Source organism: Cibotium barometz, chromosome 6, assembly GCF_041138505.1.
Source record: "Cibotium barometz isolate CiBa-2024 chromosome 6, ASM4113850v1, whole genome shotgun sequence".
NCBI lineage: Eukaryota > Viridiplantae > Streptophyta > Polypodiopsida > Cyatheales > Cibotiaceae > Cibotium > Cibotium barometz.
The window spans coordinates 52,154,074-52,170,128 of record NC_141051.1 but is presented as its reverse complement, the minus strand read 5'-3'; the positions used below and the strand labels follow the sequence as shown (position 1 = coordinate 52,170,128).

Here is a 16,055-nt window from a genome sequence, read left to right as displayed (position 1 = left end):
ACAGAGTAGTGCATGTGTGTGCAACTGCAAGGTCTCAATGCTTCTACTTTCAAGCTAGAGAGGATGGGAGGGTGGGGGGGGGGGGCACTTTGATACACAACAAAGATAGAGGGTGCTGGTGGATGCGAGATACACATGTAGGAAGTATTGCAATTCAAGAGGGTAAGGAAAGAGGTAATTAGGGCGGTGGTGGATGCCAAGGTATATAGGAATTCATGAGGGGGCAGCCCAAGTGTGCGACGGGGAGAGAAAGGAATGTAGGGCTAATTTTAGAACTAGTAGAGGGTGAGGGAGGATGGTAAGATGTTCACTCTCCCAAGTTATATTAAATCCTCGCAATTTTAAAAAAGATTAGAAGTAGTAAGGTTTGAACCGCATGCTTCAAAAGCTACAATCGAAGTTTATATAGGAAGTATAAATTGAAGTTTCCCTGACTGGGTACTCAATCAATCGCTCACCACCAAAACTAAGGGACGGAAAGGGCCTTCGCGCCCCCGTTTTTGTTACAGAGCCCCAGTATTTGCCTCCTCTTGTCCATATTTATCTCCACTCTCGCAGCACGATCAGAACAGTTTTTGTGCTTGTTCTCTTCCAGCCTTGTTATTTTTCATCTTGTTGTGCAGTGTATAGGTCTTGCCCGCAGTGGTCATGTCAAAACGGCGATTAGCTCTCCTCACGCGGCCTCTTCAGCGCTTTTCGGTAAGTATGTGTCGCTACATTCTGTGCACAGCAAAGTCTTCTTCAATGGCAAAGAGCCATAGACACAAAACTCTAGGTGAACATGCTTCGTAGGTTTAAGGTTCGCGTCAGGGGTTGGAGATGTTTTAGTTAGGGTTAGGGTTAGGGTTAGGGGCAGCCATACACAAATGCGTAGCTTAATACATGTAGGATCGGTTTATGTATCAGACTCTTTGAATGAGAGTTTTTGCTTTCTTTGCAGTACCTTCCCACCTTTCATTTTTGTCTATCTCAAACGCCATTGGTTGTGCATGTCAACCATTGTACACCTTTGTTTTACACACAGATCAAGCCAAGCTTTCCGTCAAGTTCCATGGCTCCTATTTTTGTTTATTTGCTTCGACCAGAGTCTTCCATGGGGCCTCGACTCCCTAATCAGTGAGTCTTTGTGGTTCTAGTAGGAAGATGGCCTAGGCACCGTTGATTTGGGTAATCCACGATCTTGGATAAGGATCCAAACTCGCCTCTGACGAGACAATGGAACCTTACTTGAATCTCATAATATACGATGCACCTGCATATGAAATGCCTCCTTTGACTTGACCTCCCACTGGCACATAGTGCATATCCTCTCGTCATGAGGTATCTGCATGGCTCTCTCTATCTCTATCCTTGGGCGGTGTGATGACACCCACAATTGGCCCATTGCAATCTGCATGGCATGTGACATGTATATCTGGTCCTCAGTATGGTGCAATCACCCCCCCTCATGTGTGTGGTCTCTCTCCACACGAGTATTTACGCATTACTTTATTTCAAACTAGGCCATAGCCTCCAAAAATACAAAGATGTGCTTTTCTTGCACAACACTCTCTTATGCTCAAAATAGAGTGTCCATAAATTGAGGCTAGGGTTTAAAGCATATCATGCTTTACAAAATAAATTAAAATGTGCACAAGCTAGCACATGTATATACAAAGCTTGTTTACAAAAATGTGTGCCAAGTAATAATTATATGCGAACTCTCCTCAACTCGAAATCCTATTCACCTATATAAAACAACCATCCTATGAAAGCCTTATGAAAGTATCCATGTAGTATTGCCGTTTGTGCAAGTGTGGTTCATGTGTTGTGATCGATGTATCTTGTATGTATAGTCCCATCAATAAATCATATCTGATCACTCGGTTCCTCTCATCTGGAGAGAGCCTAATGAATGGGGAGTCCAAGTCATATTGGAGTGGGGGGAGGCGATCCATCTTGAGTCCCTCCCTAGCGAACCAAGTGCATACTCAGCTATACCATGACTCGTACCCATCTGCGAGTGACTAGTTGCTGGGAGGACTGTAGGGCGAGCCTCAAGAGTCTCTAGGGGGCCATGGCACTAATCCTGAGAATGTATGTGACTGTATGGAAGAGTGCCTCTACTACTGTGGGTGCACATAACCTTGGTTTTCCCAAGGTTTACTGCATCCCGCTGTGCACAAAAGTCTTGTAATGTGTCAAGGGGCCTCTGGAGAGCCTTTGGAGAATTTGCAACAAGCACAATGCCATCAGCATAAAGTAGTATGGAAACAAGGATGCGTGCTCTGGTGATACACCTCCTCCCCCTCCTCTATCAATGAAGGTTGAAATCTTGTTGATGTAGAGGCCAAAGAGAGTGGGAGACAATGGGCATTCTTGCTTCACTCCAATGGTATTGGAGATCTCCTCTGATAATTGTCCTGGGCGTCTCACCCGCCCTATGACTGACTCATATAATGCCACGGTCTCCCAAATCATGTTTGATGGTACCCCAAATCTTGGAGTCTCAGCAGTAGTTTGGCTCGAGGCACCGCATCAAATGCTTTGTGGAAATCCACAAAGCATTAGTAAACCCATTGGTGTCATGCTCTGGTCTCTTCTATGATGGGTCAGAGGGTGAAGATGTGATCCAAAGTAGAGAATGACGTGCGGAAGCTTGCCTACCTCAATGCTTTGTGCCCATGTCTCTCTCTGCTAGTGTGTTGAGCTCAATCTCAAGTATTGACCCATAAAGTTTGGCAAGTGTGTGGCCAATCATAATAGTCGTGTAATTGTTGGGATCCATGGGATCTCTGGCTTTATGGATGGGTGTGATGATATGGGTTGTTCAGGTGGGTGGGAAGACTTTCGAAAGAGCCCGGTTGAATATATGGGCCAGAAGGGGTGCTAGAGTTTTCCCGGCATGGGAGATGTGCTCTGCCAAGAAGCCTGTTGGGTAGAGGCCCTACACTTGCACAACCACACACATACGCAGAGAACACTGAGAGCAAGATGGGGTTGTGCTAGAAAAACGTATTTAACAGAATGAATAATGATGAGTACAAGTAGTGTCAAATCCCCATAGGATCTCCTCGTAGAACGCTCTTGGTATAAGACTCGAAACCTGTAAACAAACCAAACAAACATGACGGGGGTGCAGGCTTGACTCATCTCCCAACCTTGACAGTCGTGGGCAAGCCCACAAGTCTTGGCTGTCCCCACCGAGCCACGAGCTGAGCTAACTAGATGGACGTACCGACCAATCTCTACCTCGTGACGTCCCATACCGCCACGAAGCTACCCTTGCGGGCCTCAACTGCTGCCGGCCTCGGTTGCATAAAGCAGGTGCGCGTCTGTACTAGATCCAGGCTCCTGACCATAGAGCGCTCTCAAGGACACGCGAGACTCTATATCACTATAATGACTAACCTTGGTCACCCTTTTATAGGCTCTTGGCCGATCATCGGGCGTCCACACTTGGACGTCCGCTCGTCCATACTTGGGTGCCCGCTTGTTAGTCTATCCCTAACTCAGCTCGTCAATCAGCCTGCCTAGCTCCAAGCTTCCCCTGACCTCGAAGCTAGTCTCGTGTGCATGTAGCACACGGTAGATATACACTGTGCACATGACATACTCCCCTTTCTCTAAGAGCTCACTAAAAAGTCGGGGTAATCTCTCTGAAGAGTAGTCAATGTCTCCCATGTAGCGTCCTCCTTAACACGATCCTTCCACTTGATCTTGTATTCCGTGATAAGCGTATTACGCAATCTTCTTTCACACGAAATCCAAGAATCTTTTCAAGTTCGTGTGGAACAGATGCCATGTCCTCGACATCTATGATTTCTTGAGGAGTAACTAACTGGTCTGTTCCACCTAGTACTTCCTTAAGTCTACTGACATGAAATATAGGATGAACTTTCACATGAGAAGGCAAATCCAATTTATATGCAATTGAACCAATCCGTTGTGTAATACGAAATGGTCCACAGTATCTAGGGGATAATTTTGGAGATCGACCTGTCTGTAAAGTCTCGGAATCTTTCGGAACTCGCAAATACACCATCGTTCTTTTAGAGAAGTCTCTGGATGAACGATGTCTATTAGAATAAAATCTGTCTCGGTCTTGAGCACTTCTAATAGATTCTTTCGCAACTTGTAACATTTCTTGCATATCTTGCAAAAAATTACGTGCTGCATCATGCTGAAGTCTTGAGAATCTCACTGTAACAGGTGATCTAGGTTGAAAACCATACATAAGCATGAAAGGACTAAAGCCTATACTCGTATGCTTAGTACTGTTATATGCAAATTCTAACATAGGAAGATAATCCTTTCATGAACTCTGCCTTTTGGATACATATGCTCGAAGCATATCCTCCAAAATTTGATTCACTCTTTCAGTCTGGTCATCAGATTGAGGATGATTTGAGGAACTCAAATTCAAAGTTGTTTCCAACTTCTCAAAAACAAGTTTCTAAAAATCACTCGTAAACTTAAGAGTTCCTATCACTGACTATGTCTTGCGGTAACCCGTACAGTCTAAACAGTTGCTTGATAAACTGTCTTGCTAATTGCGTAGTTGTAATGGTCTTCCGGGTTGGTAAAAACCTAGCCATTTTTGTCAAGCGATCTACCATAACCCAAATAGAATCGTGGCCTTGATGTGTTCTTGGCAATTAGGTAATAAAATCCATGGAAATACTTTCCCATTTATTACCTGGGATTTGTAAAGGATGCAACAACCGAGCCTGTCTAAAGCGTTCAGCTTTCTTTGCTTGACAAACTTGACACTTGAGAACATAATCTTTTACATATCCTTTCATCTTTGGTCAATAAAAAGTGTGTTTCACTAACGATAATGTCCTGTGTATCCCAGGGTGTCCAGCAGAAGAGGCGTCGTGACACTCCTTAATAATCTTGGACCTAATGTTCGGGATCTGTGGTACACAAATTTTGTCATTACAAAATAGTAAACCATTGTGAATCATCCACTGGCCTCCTGTAGCCTGAATGTTAGGCTGCTCAGTCATTGAGTCTTGGTCAATCAATGAGTTCCCGTCCTGGATCCAAAATAACTATTAGTCCTACAAAGCTCTCTTAATGACTGAAATAAGTCAGTAGAAATCTTGGTGAACGACAAAGTATTCACCTCTCTAATTCGACTAAGCGCATCTGCAACACTATTCATGGACCCTTTTCTATAACGAATCTCAAAATCAAAATCTTGCAACACTATTCATGGACCCTTTTCTATAACACTATTCATGGACCCTTTTCTATAACGAATCTCAAAATCAAAATCTTGCATTAATTCAGTCCATCGAGCTTTCCTTCCTCTCAAATCATCCGCATCACACACATACTTGATTGACTGATGATCAGTCAATATCACAAACTTGGAGCCATATGAATAATGTCTCCAAACCTTGAGAGCGTGAATCACAGCATAAAGCTCTTTCTCAAGGGTTGGCCAACGAGATTGAGTGTCGTCTAGCTTTTTACTTTCAAAAGCAACAGGTCTACCATCTTGAAATAGAGCAGTCCCGATGGCATAGTCATTGGCATCAGTTTCAAGAACATAAGGCCAATTAGGATTGGGTAATGCTAAGATAGGTGCTTCCTTGACTTTATCTTTCAAGAGTTTGAAGGCCATATCCAGATCGTTATTCCAAGTGATAGGCTAATTTGACTTACGTCCACGACCTTTCAACAAGTCGGTCATCGGTAGTGTGAGCCGAGAGTACTCCCGCACAGATTTCTGAAAAAAAACAACAAAACCGAGAAAAGAACGAAGTTGTTTCATTGTTCGCGGTATAGGCCAGGCTAGAACCTTCTGAACTCGGTCATAGTCAATGCTCAATCCATCTCTAGTGATGTTGTGTCCCAAGTAAATGATGTCTGTCATGAAAAACTCACATTTACTTAATTTAGCATATAGTCGATTCTGTCTTAAAATAGTTAAGACAATCGTGAGGTGTCTAACGTGATCCTCAAGAGTACGACTATATATTAAAATATCATCCAAGAACACAACCACAAATTTTTCCATATGTTCATGAAAAAGATCATTCATCATTTGTTGGAAAGTGGCTGGAGCATTGGTTAACCCAAAAGGTAATACGAGAAACTCGTAATGGCCATACCTAGTCCGAAAGGCGGTTTTTTCGACATGCCTTTCATGAATACGTATCTGGTGATAGCCAGTACGTAAATCTATCTTGGTGAAATATTTCGCTCCTGTTAACCGGTAAAAAATGACTAGACCAATCTATCTGGACTTGAAGAGTCTTAAACCACTCAATCTCTAATAACAAGTCTACATGTTCTAGGTGCATAATATAGTATTGCAGATTACCTTTGTAGTCGTGAATCCGATCGGTAGCGTCTCCACCTTTCGATCCCATACTTGCCAACCCGCAGGTAGGCGTACCTCATAGGTATGATCGCTGGGTGTTGTGTGAAGACCCAATTTCTGCACAAGTTTGTAATTAACAAAGTTGTGTGAGCTGCCAGGGTTTAGAAGAATGTGGATTCTATGGCCATTCACTTCTCCATAAACTCGGAGAAGATCATGAAAGCCAAAAACTTTAGAGTTGAACAGACAATCTGATTGAACATGTACTAGGGCGAGAAAGTACAGTAATTGACGTACCTGTCAAAGACAACTAGTTAGCTGCCTTGGCTTGGGTCTTTGCACCCTTTTTGCTTCGGGCACTCGTTATGCATATGTTCTTTTTTTTTCGCAGATGAAGCAACATCTCTCCTTCTTGAGCTTCAAAGCCTTAAGGAGATGTTTCTTCTTCGCTGGTGTCGAAGTTGAATTCTTCGAAGGTTGGTCCAAAGACTTTCCTTCAATCGTGCTAGCCATTGGTGCGGAGAACTTCCTTTTGTGCTTGTTCCCCTGCTCGGTAACGGGTTTAGACTTGGAAGAGACCATTGTATCATCATAGATATGAGCGGAATGAATGGCTTCGTCCAAAGTTTTGCATTTGTTGTTTTTAACCTGTAAACGGTATGAGTCGGGTAAACCGGCTACAAAGAAACCCAAAAGAGTTGTGGAATCCATCTTCGTAGCTTTCATCTGCATGTCTCTAAATTTTTGGAGATAGACCTCATAAGTGAGGTTCTGCGAGGTCATGGTCAAAGTAGTAAACTGGGCAACAATATCATAGTCATCCTCCTTCTTGAGGAATTCTTTCTTGAAGATGTCTTCGAACTATGCCCAAGTCGTTGGTTTAGGGTTGAGTTCCTTCCACCAAAGCAAAGCTTTGCCTGAGAGGAAATGTGCTGCTAATTGGATCTTTTTTCCATTGTCATATGGATGAAACTGAAAATGGACTTGCCACTTATGTAGCCAAGTGTCCACTATCTCCTTGGTACGTTGCTTTTGCTCGCTCCCAAACTGTTCCGGAGTAATATTGGGGCCTAAAGTAGATGCCAAGGTATCCATACCCGAAAGAGTAGATAGGGTAGTGGTCAACAAAGAGATGGAGTTCTGTAAAGCTTGCATTTGCGCGGCGATTTGTGCTTGACGTTCCGAGGAAGAAGCTTCGAGAGCAACTTTAAACTCTTGGAAATCTGATTTTGAAACATAATCGTCGAAAAGATCGGCATCGGTGGCTTTCGTAGCTGGCAGGTCTTCACGTTCGAGAAAGGGTGTAACACGCGGAAGCTCTGGGGAGTCTTCTTTCAGCCCTAAACACTCTCGGAAACCTTCTGATGCAAAACGCACCATCTGATGCAAAAACGCAGGTAGAGAGAGAGTAGAGAGAGAGAGTAAGAAGTGCTGGAAATTCAGTATATACTATGGTACAAAAAGGTACATATCTTGCAGCCCTTGGCTGCCTTCTTGAAAAGGTGGTAAAACACCAAAACCTGTCCCCTATGGGACCTCTAGTGATCCCAACCCCTAGTGGGTTTGAATGCATGAAGCCTTGAGCAAGAGGGGCTATTTATAGCCCCTTGGACTACATGGGGAACTGGCCGACTGCTGGTCGGCCAGTTCATACTTCATTAATGCCTTTTTTAAGCCAGCCGATTGGATATCCTCCTGCGCATGCTGCTGCTCCCTTATCTGCTGGTTCAGCCGACCCTGTTATGGGCAGCCGACACCTCCTGTCCTGCAGCCGACTCACTTCTGCAGCCAGCCTACTGCACTTATCTGGATCCCACTTGTCCTGCTCCACGTCCACTTCAGATGAGACACCTGAAGCTCTGATCATTCTGGCTCTACCTATCTTCTATGGTCTCTATCTGTTTGCCCCTTCTGGATTTAGCCTTGAGAAGGTCCATGGCATTGCTTATGCACATGACATCCCCCTCTGCTAAACTTGATGACGGGAATCCAACCTGCTCTTGGATGACTGTCATCATCCCAATCCTGTCCCGAAGTCCCTCTGTCATCCATCCATCCCTGGCAAACCCTTTTTCACTGAAAACCCGGCCTGTTCTCCAAACCACTTTGTCTCTGATGAAGATCTATGCATCTGGTTTTCCTCTAGTCCACCATCCATTCCTGCCCCGACTTTGAACACCGTCTTGGTCTTCATTCCTGGAACTGAGTCTGGCACTCTCACATCACCCTTGGAGGATCAACCTCCCTTGGGACCGTTACCTGAGAACCTATCTGGCTCACGGAACTGCTATCCCCATCTGGCACTGTGGAACACCACCAACAAACCTCCTGGGAGTTCTTCCCGCTTCTGTGCTCCTTGCCTTGGGCTTCGAATCCGTGTACTTTCCTGTATCTTGGACCTGTACACCATCATCTGGGACTGATTCAGCGTTTAGCTTTGCTGAGCCTGATGCTCTGATACCAATGTAACACGCGGAAGCTCTGGGGAGTCTTCTCTCAGCCCTAAACACTCTCGGAAACCTTCTGATGCAAAACGCACCATCTGATGCAAAAACGCAGGTAGAGAGAGAGTAGAGAGAGAGAGTAAGAAGTGCTGGAAATTCAGTATATACTATGGTACAAAAAGGTACATATCTTGCAGCCCTTGGCTGCCTTCTTGAAAAGGTGGTAAAACACCAAAACCTGTCCCCTATGGGACCTCTAGTGATCCCAACCCCTAGTGGGTTTGAATGCATGAAGCCTTGAGCAAGAGGGGCTATTTATAGCCCCTTGGACTACATGGGGAACTGGCCGACTGCTGGTCGGCCAGTTCATACTTCATTAATGCCTTTTTTAAGCCAGCCGACTGGATATCCTCCTGCGCATGCTGCTGCTCCCTTATCTGCTGGTTCAGCCGACCCTGTTATGGGCAGCCGACACCTCCTGTCCTGCAGCCGACTCACTTCTGCAGCCAGCCTACTGCACTTATCTGGATCCCACTTGTCCTGCTCCACGTCCACTTCAGATGAGACACCTGAAGCTCTGATCATTCTGGTTCTACCTATCTTCTATGGTCTTTATCTGTTTGCCCCTTCTGGATTTAGCCTTGAGAAGGTCCATGGCATTGCTTATGCACATGACAAAGTGCTCCAACTCGGATTCTTGGGTTGACATCTTGAAGAGGGCAAGGTGAGAGAAAAAGTTGATCTTGCACAAATAAGAGTGCTAGACAACTTGAGAGCTTGAGAGATGTGTGGCAAGAAGCCGCTTAAGGGGAATCTATAGGCTTCCCCAAAAGCGTAGTTAGCTTTTTCTTTTGTGTGTATTTAAAAAATATATATATATTCTGTTTTCTTAAAAAAAAAAAGAAAAAGAACACTTATAAAGCAATACTTGGGTTTTTAAACCCTTCCACTAAGGTTCAGCAAAAACGAAAGCAGGGTATGTGGCGTGGGTTAAAAAAAAAAAAAAAGAAAGCTAAAAATATCGAAAGCTTTTTTTTAAAACCCGACGACTGCTTTCTCTGTAGGAATCTTAGTGCCACCCGTCGATTGCTCTCTGCGCTCGCTTGCAAGTGACGATTGGAGTGCCTGGAGTGCCGCTGTGCTCAAACCTGCCTGTCTGTGGGCGCCGCCTGCTTGCCTGTGTGTACCGCCAGACAGTATGTACTAGCTCGCCTACCTGCGAAGATTGGCCGCCTGCGGCTGGCTGTGCAAAGCAGGCCGACTGCTTGCATACAGCCTGCCTGCCTACAAGCACTGGCCCGCCCACCTGCCTGTGTATACCAGCCGTCAGTGACTGTAGTTATCCACCTGCCCTGGCTGCGCATACAAGCTTCTTGGCATGTACGGGCTGCGCTACCACTACCCAGGCGTCACTTCTCTCTCTCTCTCTCTCTCTGTCTCTCTCTCTTACAAACAACAGCTGACTGGCTTTTTCTTCTTTTCTCTCTCTTCAAACTGTTCATACAGTTGAAGTACACATCCAGTCCTTCGTCTTGCAAAGCAAACAACCCATACAAGACCATAATCCCTAACATGGGTTCCAACGATGCAAAGACATACTGAAATTGAAAAAACAGGAGTATGCACAGAAAAAAAACAGCAAGCTTCTCGAACTCATACCTTTTCTTTGACCTCATCTTCTCTACCCACCGACTTGCTCGTTCACGAGGCTTGCTCTGATACCAGTGTCAAATCCCCATAGGATCTCCTCGTAGAACGCTCTTGGTACAAGACTCCAAACCTGCAAACAAACCAAACAAACATGACGGGGGCGCATGCCTGACTCACCTCCCAACCTTGACAGCCGTGGGCAAGCCCACAAGTCTTGGCTGTCCCCACCGAGCCACGAGCTGAGCTAACTAGATGGACGTACCGACCAATCTCTACCTCGTGACGTCCCATACCGCCACGAAGCTACCCTTGTGGGCCTCGAGACTGTTGCCGGCCTCGGCTACATAAAGCAGGTGCATGTCTGCACTAGATCCAGGCTCCTGACCATAGAGCTCTCACAAGGACACGCGAGACTCTATATCACTAATGACTAACCTTGGCCACCCTTTTATAGGCTCTTGGCCGGTCATCGGGTGTCCACACTTGGGTGCCCGCCTGTCCATACTTGGGTGCCCGCCCGTTAGTCTATCCCTAACTCAGCTCGTCAATCAGCCTGCCTAGCTCCAAGCTTCCCCTAACCTCGAAGCTAGTCTCGTGTGCGTGTAGCACACGGTAGATACACACTGTGCACATGACAAGTAGTGTACTAAAGTACACTAGTCCCAAGGCTAAAAAGCACCACACACAAGAGTGTGTTCACACAAGGAAAAAACTCTTGCCAGCACAGGGTAAAAAGTGCCCGTGTGTAAGACTGTTCACACCAAGACTTCCTGGAGGCCAAAGGCTAACAATGTTGGAATATATATCATCTCTAGAGGGTCTACATGTACCTTTCTTCGTGCTTGTACTGGTCATTCTTATGAGGCCCTACATTGGCATATTTAGAAGATATTATTTAGGTTTTTTTTATCATTTTAAGGCTTTTTATAGCATATATATAGGATATGACAGTTGTTGGCCTGCCACAGCTGGCCAACTAGCTCATATGAGGGATATATAAGGGAGCACACCCTTCCCCTCATTTTTCATCTCATTTTTTGCATATTTGCTGGAGGTCATTGGCTGTTGCAATAGTCTCTTATGCTTGTAAGCACCTACGGGCCTCCCTCGTGCTCATTTCCAGCAATAATCAACTGTTCTCAACCTTCTACAGTTTGTGCTTGTTGGGTAGGAGGGAAGCTAGCCTGCACACACACACACACACACACACACACACACAACCTCAAGCACAGAGAAACGTGAGCTGGAAAAGATGTACTCAATAATGATATGAAATGAAAGTACAAGTGAGTACTAAAAAGCCTAGGGCTAAGTGCCCAACACACATAAGTGTGTTCACACGGGGAAAAAGCCTCACAGGGAAAAAGTGCCTGTGAGTAAGCTGGGTTCACACCTGAACTAGCCGGGAGTGGACATGACCAACAAACCCCCCTCAAGTGAATGGTGTGAACCGGTAGCAGCAGGGTGATAAAGCTGTGAATGCTGCTCTGCACTATGCTCCACAGTAAGAGTGAACTGCAATGCCAATGGGAAAAGCAAGCACTATATGATGGGGAAAAGGAGAATCCCCAATGTCATAGTGCTAATGCTAGAGCACAGTAGTACATAAATGCATCACTTGAAATGCATGGCAAAGATCATGTGGACATCTATTGCATCAAATGAAGAGGCATCGCATTATACCCCCTTGAAGGCAAGTACCAAATGCCAAGCTGAACTGCATGTAATCCACATCAATGCTCTGTAACTGCACCAGTGATAAGCATAAGAAGAGGTAGCAGATATACGCATGTGTAAAGGCAACAGGATTCAAATGTCATGCTTGTGAGACATGCAATGTAAGCTGCAAGAGTGAAACTCATCAATGGAGGATCCGATGAGGAAAAATCAGCAATGGTAGGGCTGATAAAAGTAAAAATTCAACAATGGGAGAAGCTGAAAATGGGGAGAAAAAGTGGGGGCTCGAGGCGGGCATCAGTCAATGCTATGAGAGGATAGGTAAACTCTCAGCGATGCCATGATCAGTGGCATGTATGGCAAGTGTAAAGATGCATAATCCCACAATGAATAATATACATGTGACATGTCAAAACCATGAGGGCAAGCCAACATTGGCCAAGTGTGTAAAAGGCACTCCCAGTAAACATCACATGTGAGAAAGTGACAATGTCAACACTGTAGAAACAATCCCGCTGCAAGGGAAAACAACATAAAAGGCATCTCCAGTAGACATCACATAAGAGAAAGCGTCTAGCATAGACCAGCATAAGGGTCAACAAGCATAAGTGACCATGAGGCATCACCAATTGCATGTGGGCAAGTAAAATCCCCCCTTGAAATGCATCTGCCAGACAATGCATACCATGGAGTACAGACTATAGAGCATAGTCATCAAAAGCAACGGCATCAGAAGACATCTCTGCAGGCGATGAAGATGTAAGGGTCAAGGTTGACACGTGTGTAGCCAAATTGGCCTGATTTGCACCTGTGGAAGAAGATGCCAGCTTCTTCTTTTTTTCACTCTCAACTTGGAAGGATCTGATGGGCTAGGTTTAGGCCCATAGATCTGGCTCCAGATCCAGGACATGATCCACCGCCATCGAGCTACCTTTCCACGTGACATAGCTGAGGGAGACCTCTCGGCCATACTCATCAGTCCAATGCTTGATATTTTGGAGAGTGGTATACCATCTACTCGGAGCTGATGTCGCTCCCATGTTTTTATGTTCTTAGTATTCCATGATGAGTTTCCATGGACAGTTTTGTATCACCCTAGTGAGATAGCTATGTTTATGTTTTCTTTTTGTTTTATTTTCCATTCCATGATGAGATATGCCATGGACATTATTGTATCACTTTGGTCTCATAGGCCCAGACGCTTAATATATGTTTCTTTCTTTCTTTCTCCATCTCTTCTTTGCGTTTTGCATCAAGATGTTCCCATGAAAGGTGTTTAGGGATGAAAGAAGACATAGAGCTTCCGCGCATGTGACACTCTCTCTCTTTCTCTCTCTCTCTCTCTCTCTCTCTCTCTCTCTTTCTATCAGCTTGAGATAGAGGCTGGTCGAGCATCATGCCTCCCCTGCACTGAGAGGATATGCAGACTCTGTCAGGAGGAGATAGAGAGCGAGGAGCACTTTGTATGTAGATGCAGAGCATACAGCACTGTCCGAGAGAGATACCCCACTTTCTTCAGGAAGCCCCACTCATTGCGCCAGATCATGGAGTCGGCAGACCAGCGCCGATTTGAGCAGTTCCTGATAGAGATACAACGACACAGAGAGACACTACTACATTCACAGATGACACAGGGAGGTAGGCAGCAGTCCCAGATTACAGATTTCTTTTAGAGAGCTACGCCACCACCCCCACCACCACCACAACAGGGGGTCACACTTCAGCGCAAGCATGATTGTATACCCAATGCATATAGTACTGCACATATAGCCCCTAGTGATAGAGCTCCATCCATCCCTTGTTAGTTTTGATGGTCCACTCGCATCGATCCTTAGCTTTTCAGTTTTTAGCTTTTCAGCTTTGTACCTTGTACCTTTTTCTATTATCTGGACACCCAAAGGACATTGACAGGTGTATATTGTTTTGTCTCATAGGCCGACTTCGGCCTCTAGTAGACGTTAATAAAGCTTTCTTTCTTTCTTTCTTTCTCTCTCTCAGGCATTCTTTTGCAAACCAGGACGTAGCCTCACCATTTTCAAGGGATTTTCTGATTCTCAGGATTTGTAGTCATAGCTATATATCATATGTGATCTTATTGTTGTCCACCAGATTTATTTTACACATTTTACATTAGTTAGTCTCGCAATTCCCTTCCTAATGATTGAAAATCATGCATCGTGTTTCACATTTGCCTTCCCAATATACCTTACCAGATTTATATATTGTTGTCCACCAGATTTATTTTACACATTTTACATTAGTTAGTCTCGCAATTCCCTTCCTAATGATTGAAAAACATGCATCGTGTTTCACATTTGCCTTCCCAATGTACCTTACCAGCTCAACTTCCCTTGTACATCTTGTGAGTTGCCTCTTAGTAGTGACCTTCCTCCTCCCTTTTATGTTGTCCACTCAAGTGCTTTTTATGAATACAAGCATATTTGGAAGGGTGGTACCTCCTTGTGTACTCGGGTGTGTTGAGTGATGTTCCTTGAAAGGAAGGCATTATTCTGATCATGATGTGGTGTGTAGGAGAGAATATTGCTTCCCAAGGCCACTTCAGGCTGGCATTCAGGTGTGCATGGTCAAGGAAACCAGCAAAGTGTCTTAATTACGGTGCCTTTACTCTCTAGAGTCATTGCATCAAGACCGTATAGAACCTATCAGGTGCCTTGTGGAAAGGTTGAACATGCTTTACTGGCGAAGGATACATTTATAACTGGAACATCCTCAAAGAGATTTACCAATAGTCAAAATGTGCAAAGATTAGCATGGGGTGCTCCTGGAATGCAAAGATGCTGTTCGAACGAGGCTCCTAAAAAAAGTGGTGAGATGTCAAAGGTGTATGTTTCTTTTTGTTTTGAAATAGACTTCTCTAATTTAGCCACAGAAGCAGGGATTTTTTTTTGTTTGTTTTAGGTTTTGATTTATAAGTTAAGTCTGACTAAAAATGTTTTCTCCTTGCTTTTTTAAGTCAGGAAGAGGCTTCTCACTTGTGGCCACTTTTATCAGGATTTGAGAATTTCTACCCAAAAAACAAGAAAGAGTTACCTAAAGGGCGTGCTGGACCAACAGAAGAGTCAAAAAATGGTAAGTTGGTATTCACACCTGTGTGTGTGTGTGTGTGTGTGTGTGTGTGTGTGTGCGCGTGTGGAGTGCTGGTGTTGCTGTTTTGTGAGATCTCAAGCTGAAGTCCATTTTGTGCACTTGGGCGCTGTCATATGGATTAACAGGCTGAAGTCCCATTTTGTCCTCTTTGGTGCTGTCATATGGATCATATGTGGTTTGCCGGCTTGGCTATGACATTAGAACTCTCTCTCTCTCTCTCTCTCTCTCTCTCTCTCTCTCTCGTGCGTGTGCGCATTTGCATTATCATGTACAAGGCATCTGTATCTCATAGTTGCAGGAAACACCGGAAACTCTAGGTTTTTGGGCTGCGTCAGGCCTTTCAAAGGGTCCAAAGATCCAAAATGAGTTTCAACTGTCTTGGCTGTTTCCATTTCCAAAACGGCATGTTTTGGCCGATCCAGCCATTTCCCCCATGCCGATTCAGCCGTCTCCCGAACGATGCCTGCCATTTCCCTCGTAAAACCCCAATTTCAAGGGGATATTATTGTTTCTTCTCACGCCTAATTTCTAGTCATATACTCCTATGTATTTCTCCTCTCATTCTTGATTTCTTGCATCTCCATGTATTTCTCCTCTCCCTCTTCTTCTTTCCCTTCCCTCTTATCTTACATCCCTTGATGATGTGGCATTTTCCTGTTGCTGCCCTCTCAAAATTCCCATTTCTGTTTCTGTTTCTGTTTCCGTTTCCATTTCCATTTCGGTTTCTTTTTCCGTTTCTGTTTCCCCGTTCCACATAACTATGCTTTATCTAGGAGATAATACCATGTGAATCAAGTTTGTTATTCATGCACATGGCTTGGATATGTGTTTGATGCTGATGGTTTGAGTAGTATGCACAA

At 44.7% G+C, this 16,055-nt stretch overlaps 1 protein-coding gene across 2 annotated transcripts in view; it reads left to right on the top strand.

The window, feature by feature from the left end:
- The first annotated feature begins 395 nt into the window (after positions 1-395).
- Positions 396-16,055, top strand: part of LOC147637856 (ATP-dependent zinc metalloprotease FTSH 8, mitochondrial-like) — a 41,286-nt gene continuing 25,626 nt past the window's right edge. The window contains exons 1-4 of one of the 2 annotated variants that reach the window (XM_086799700.1): positions 448-516; positions 624-699; positions 14,620-14,914; positions 15,100-15,177. In XM_086799700.1, the coding sequence (XP_086655826.1) occupies positions 649-699; positions 14,620-14,914; positions 15,100-15,177 (424 nt within the window). In that variant the 5' untranslated portion in view covers positions 448-516; positions 624-648. Of the gene's footprint in view, positions 700-14,619; positions 14,915-15,099; positions 15,178-16,055 lie in introns of both variants that reach the window. The other variant, XM_086799699.1, reaches the window with a different exon arrangement.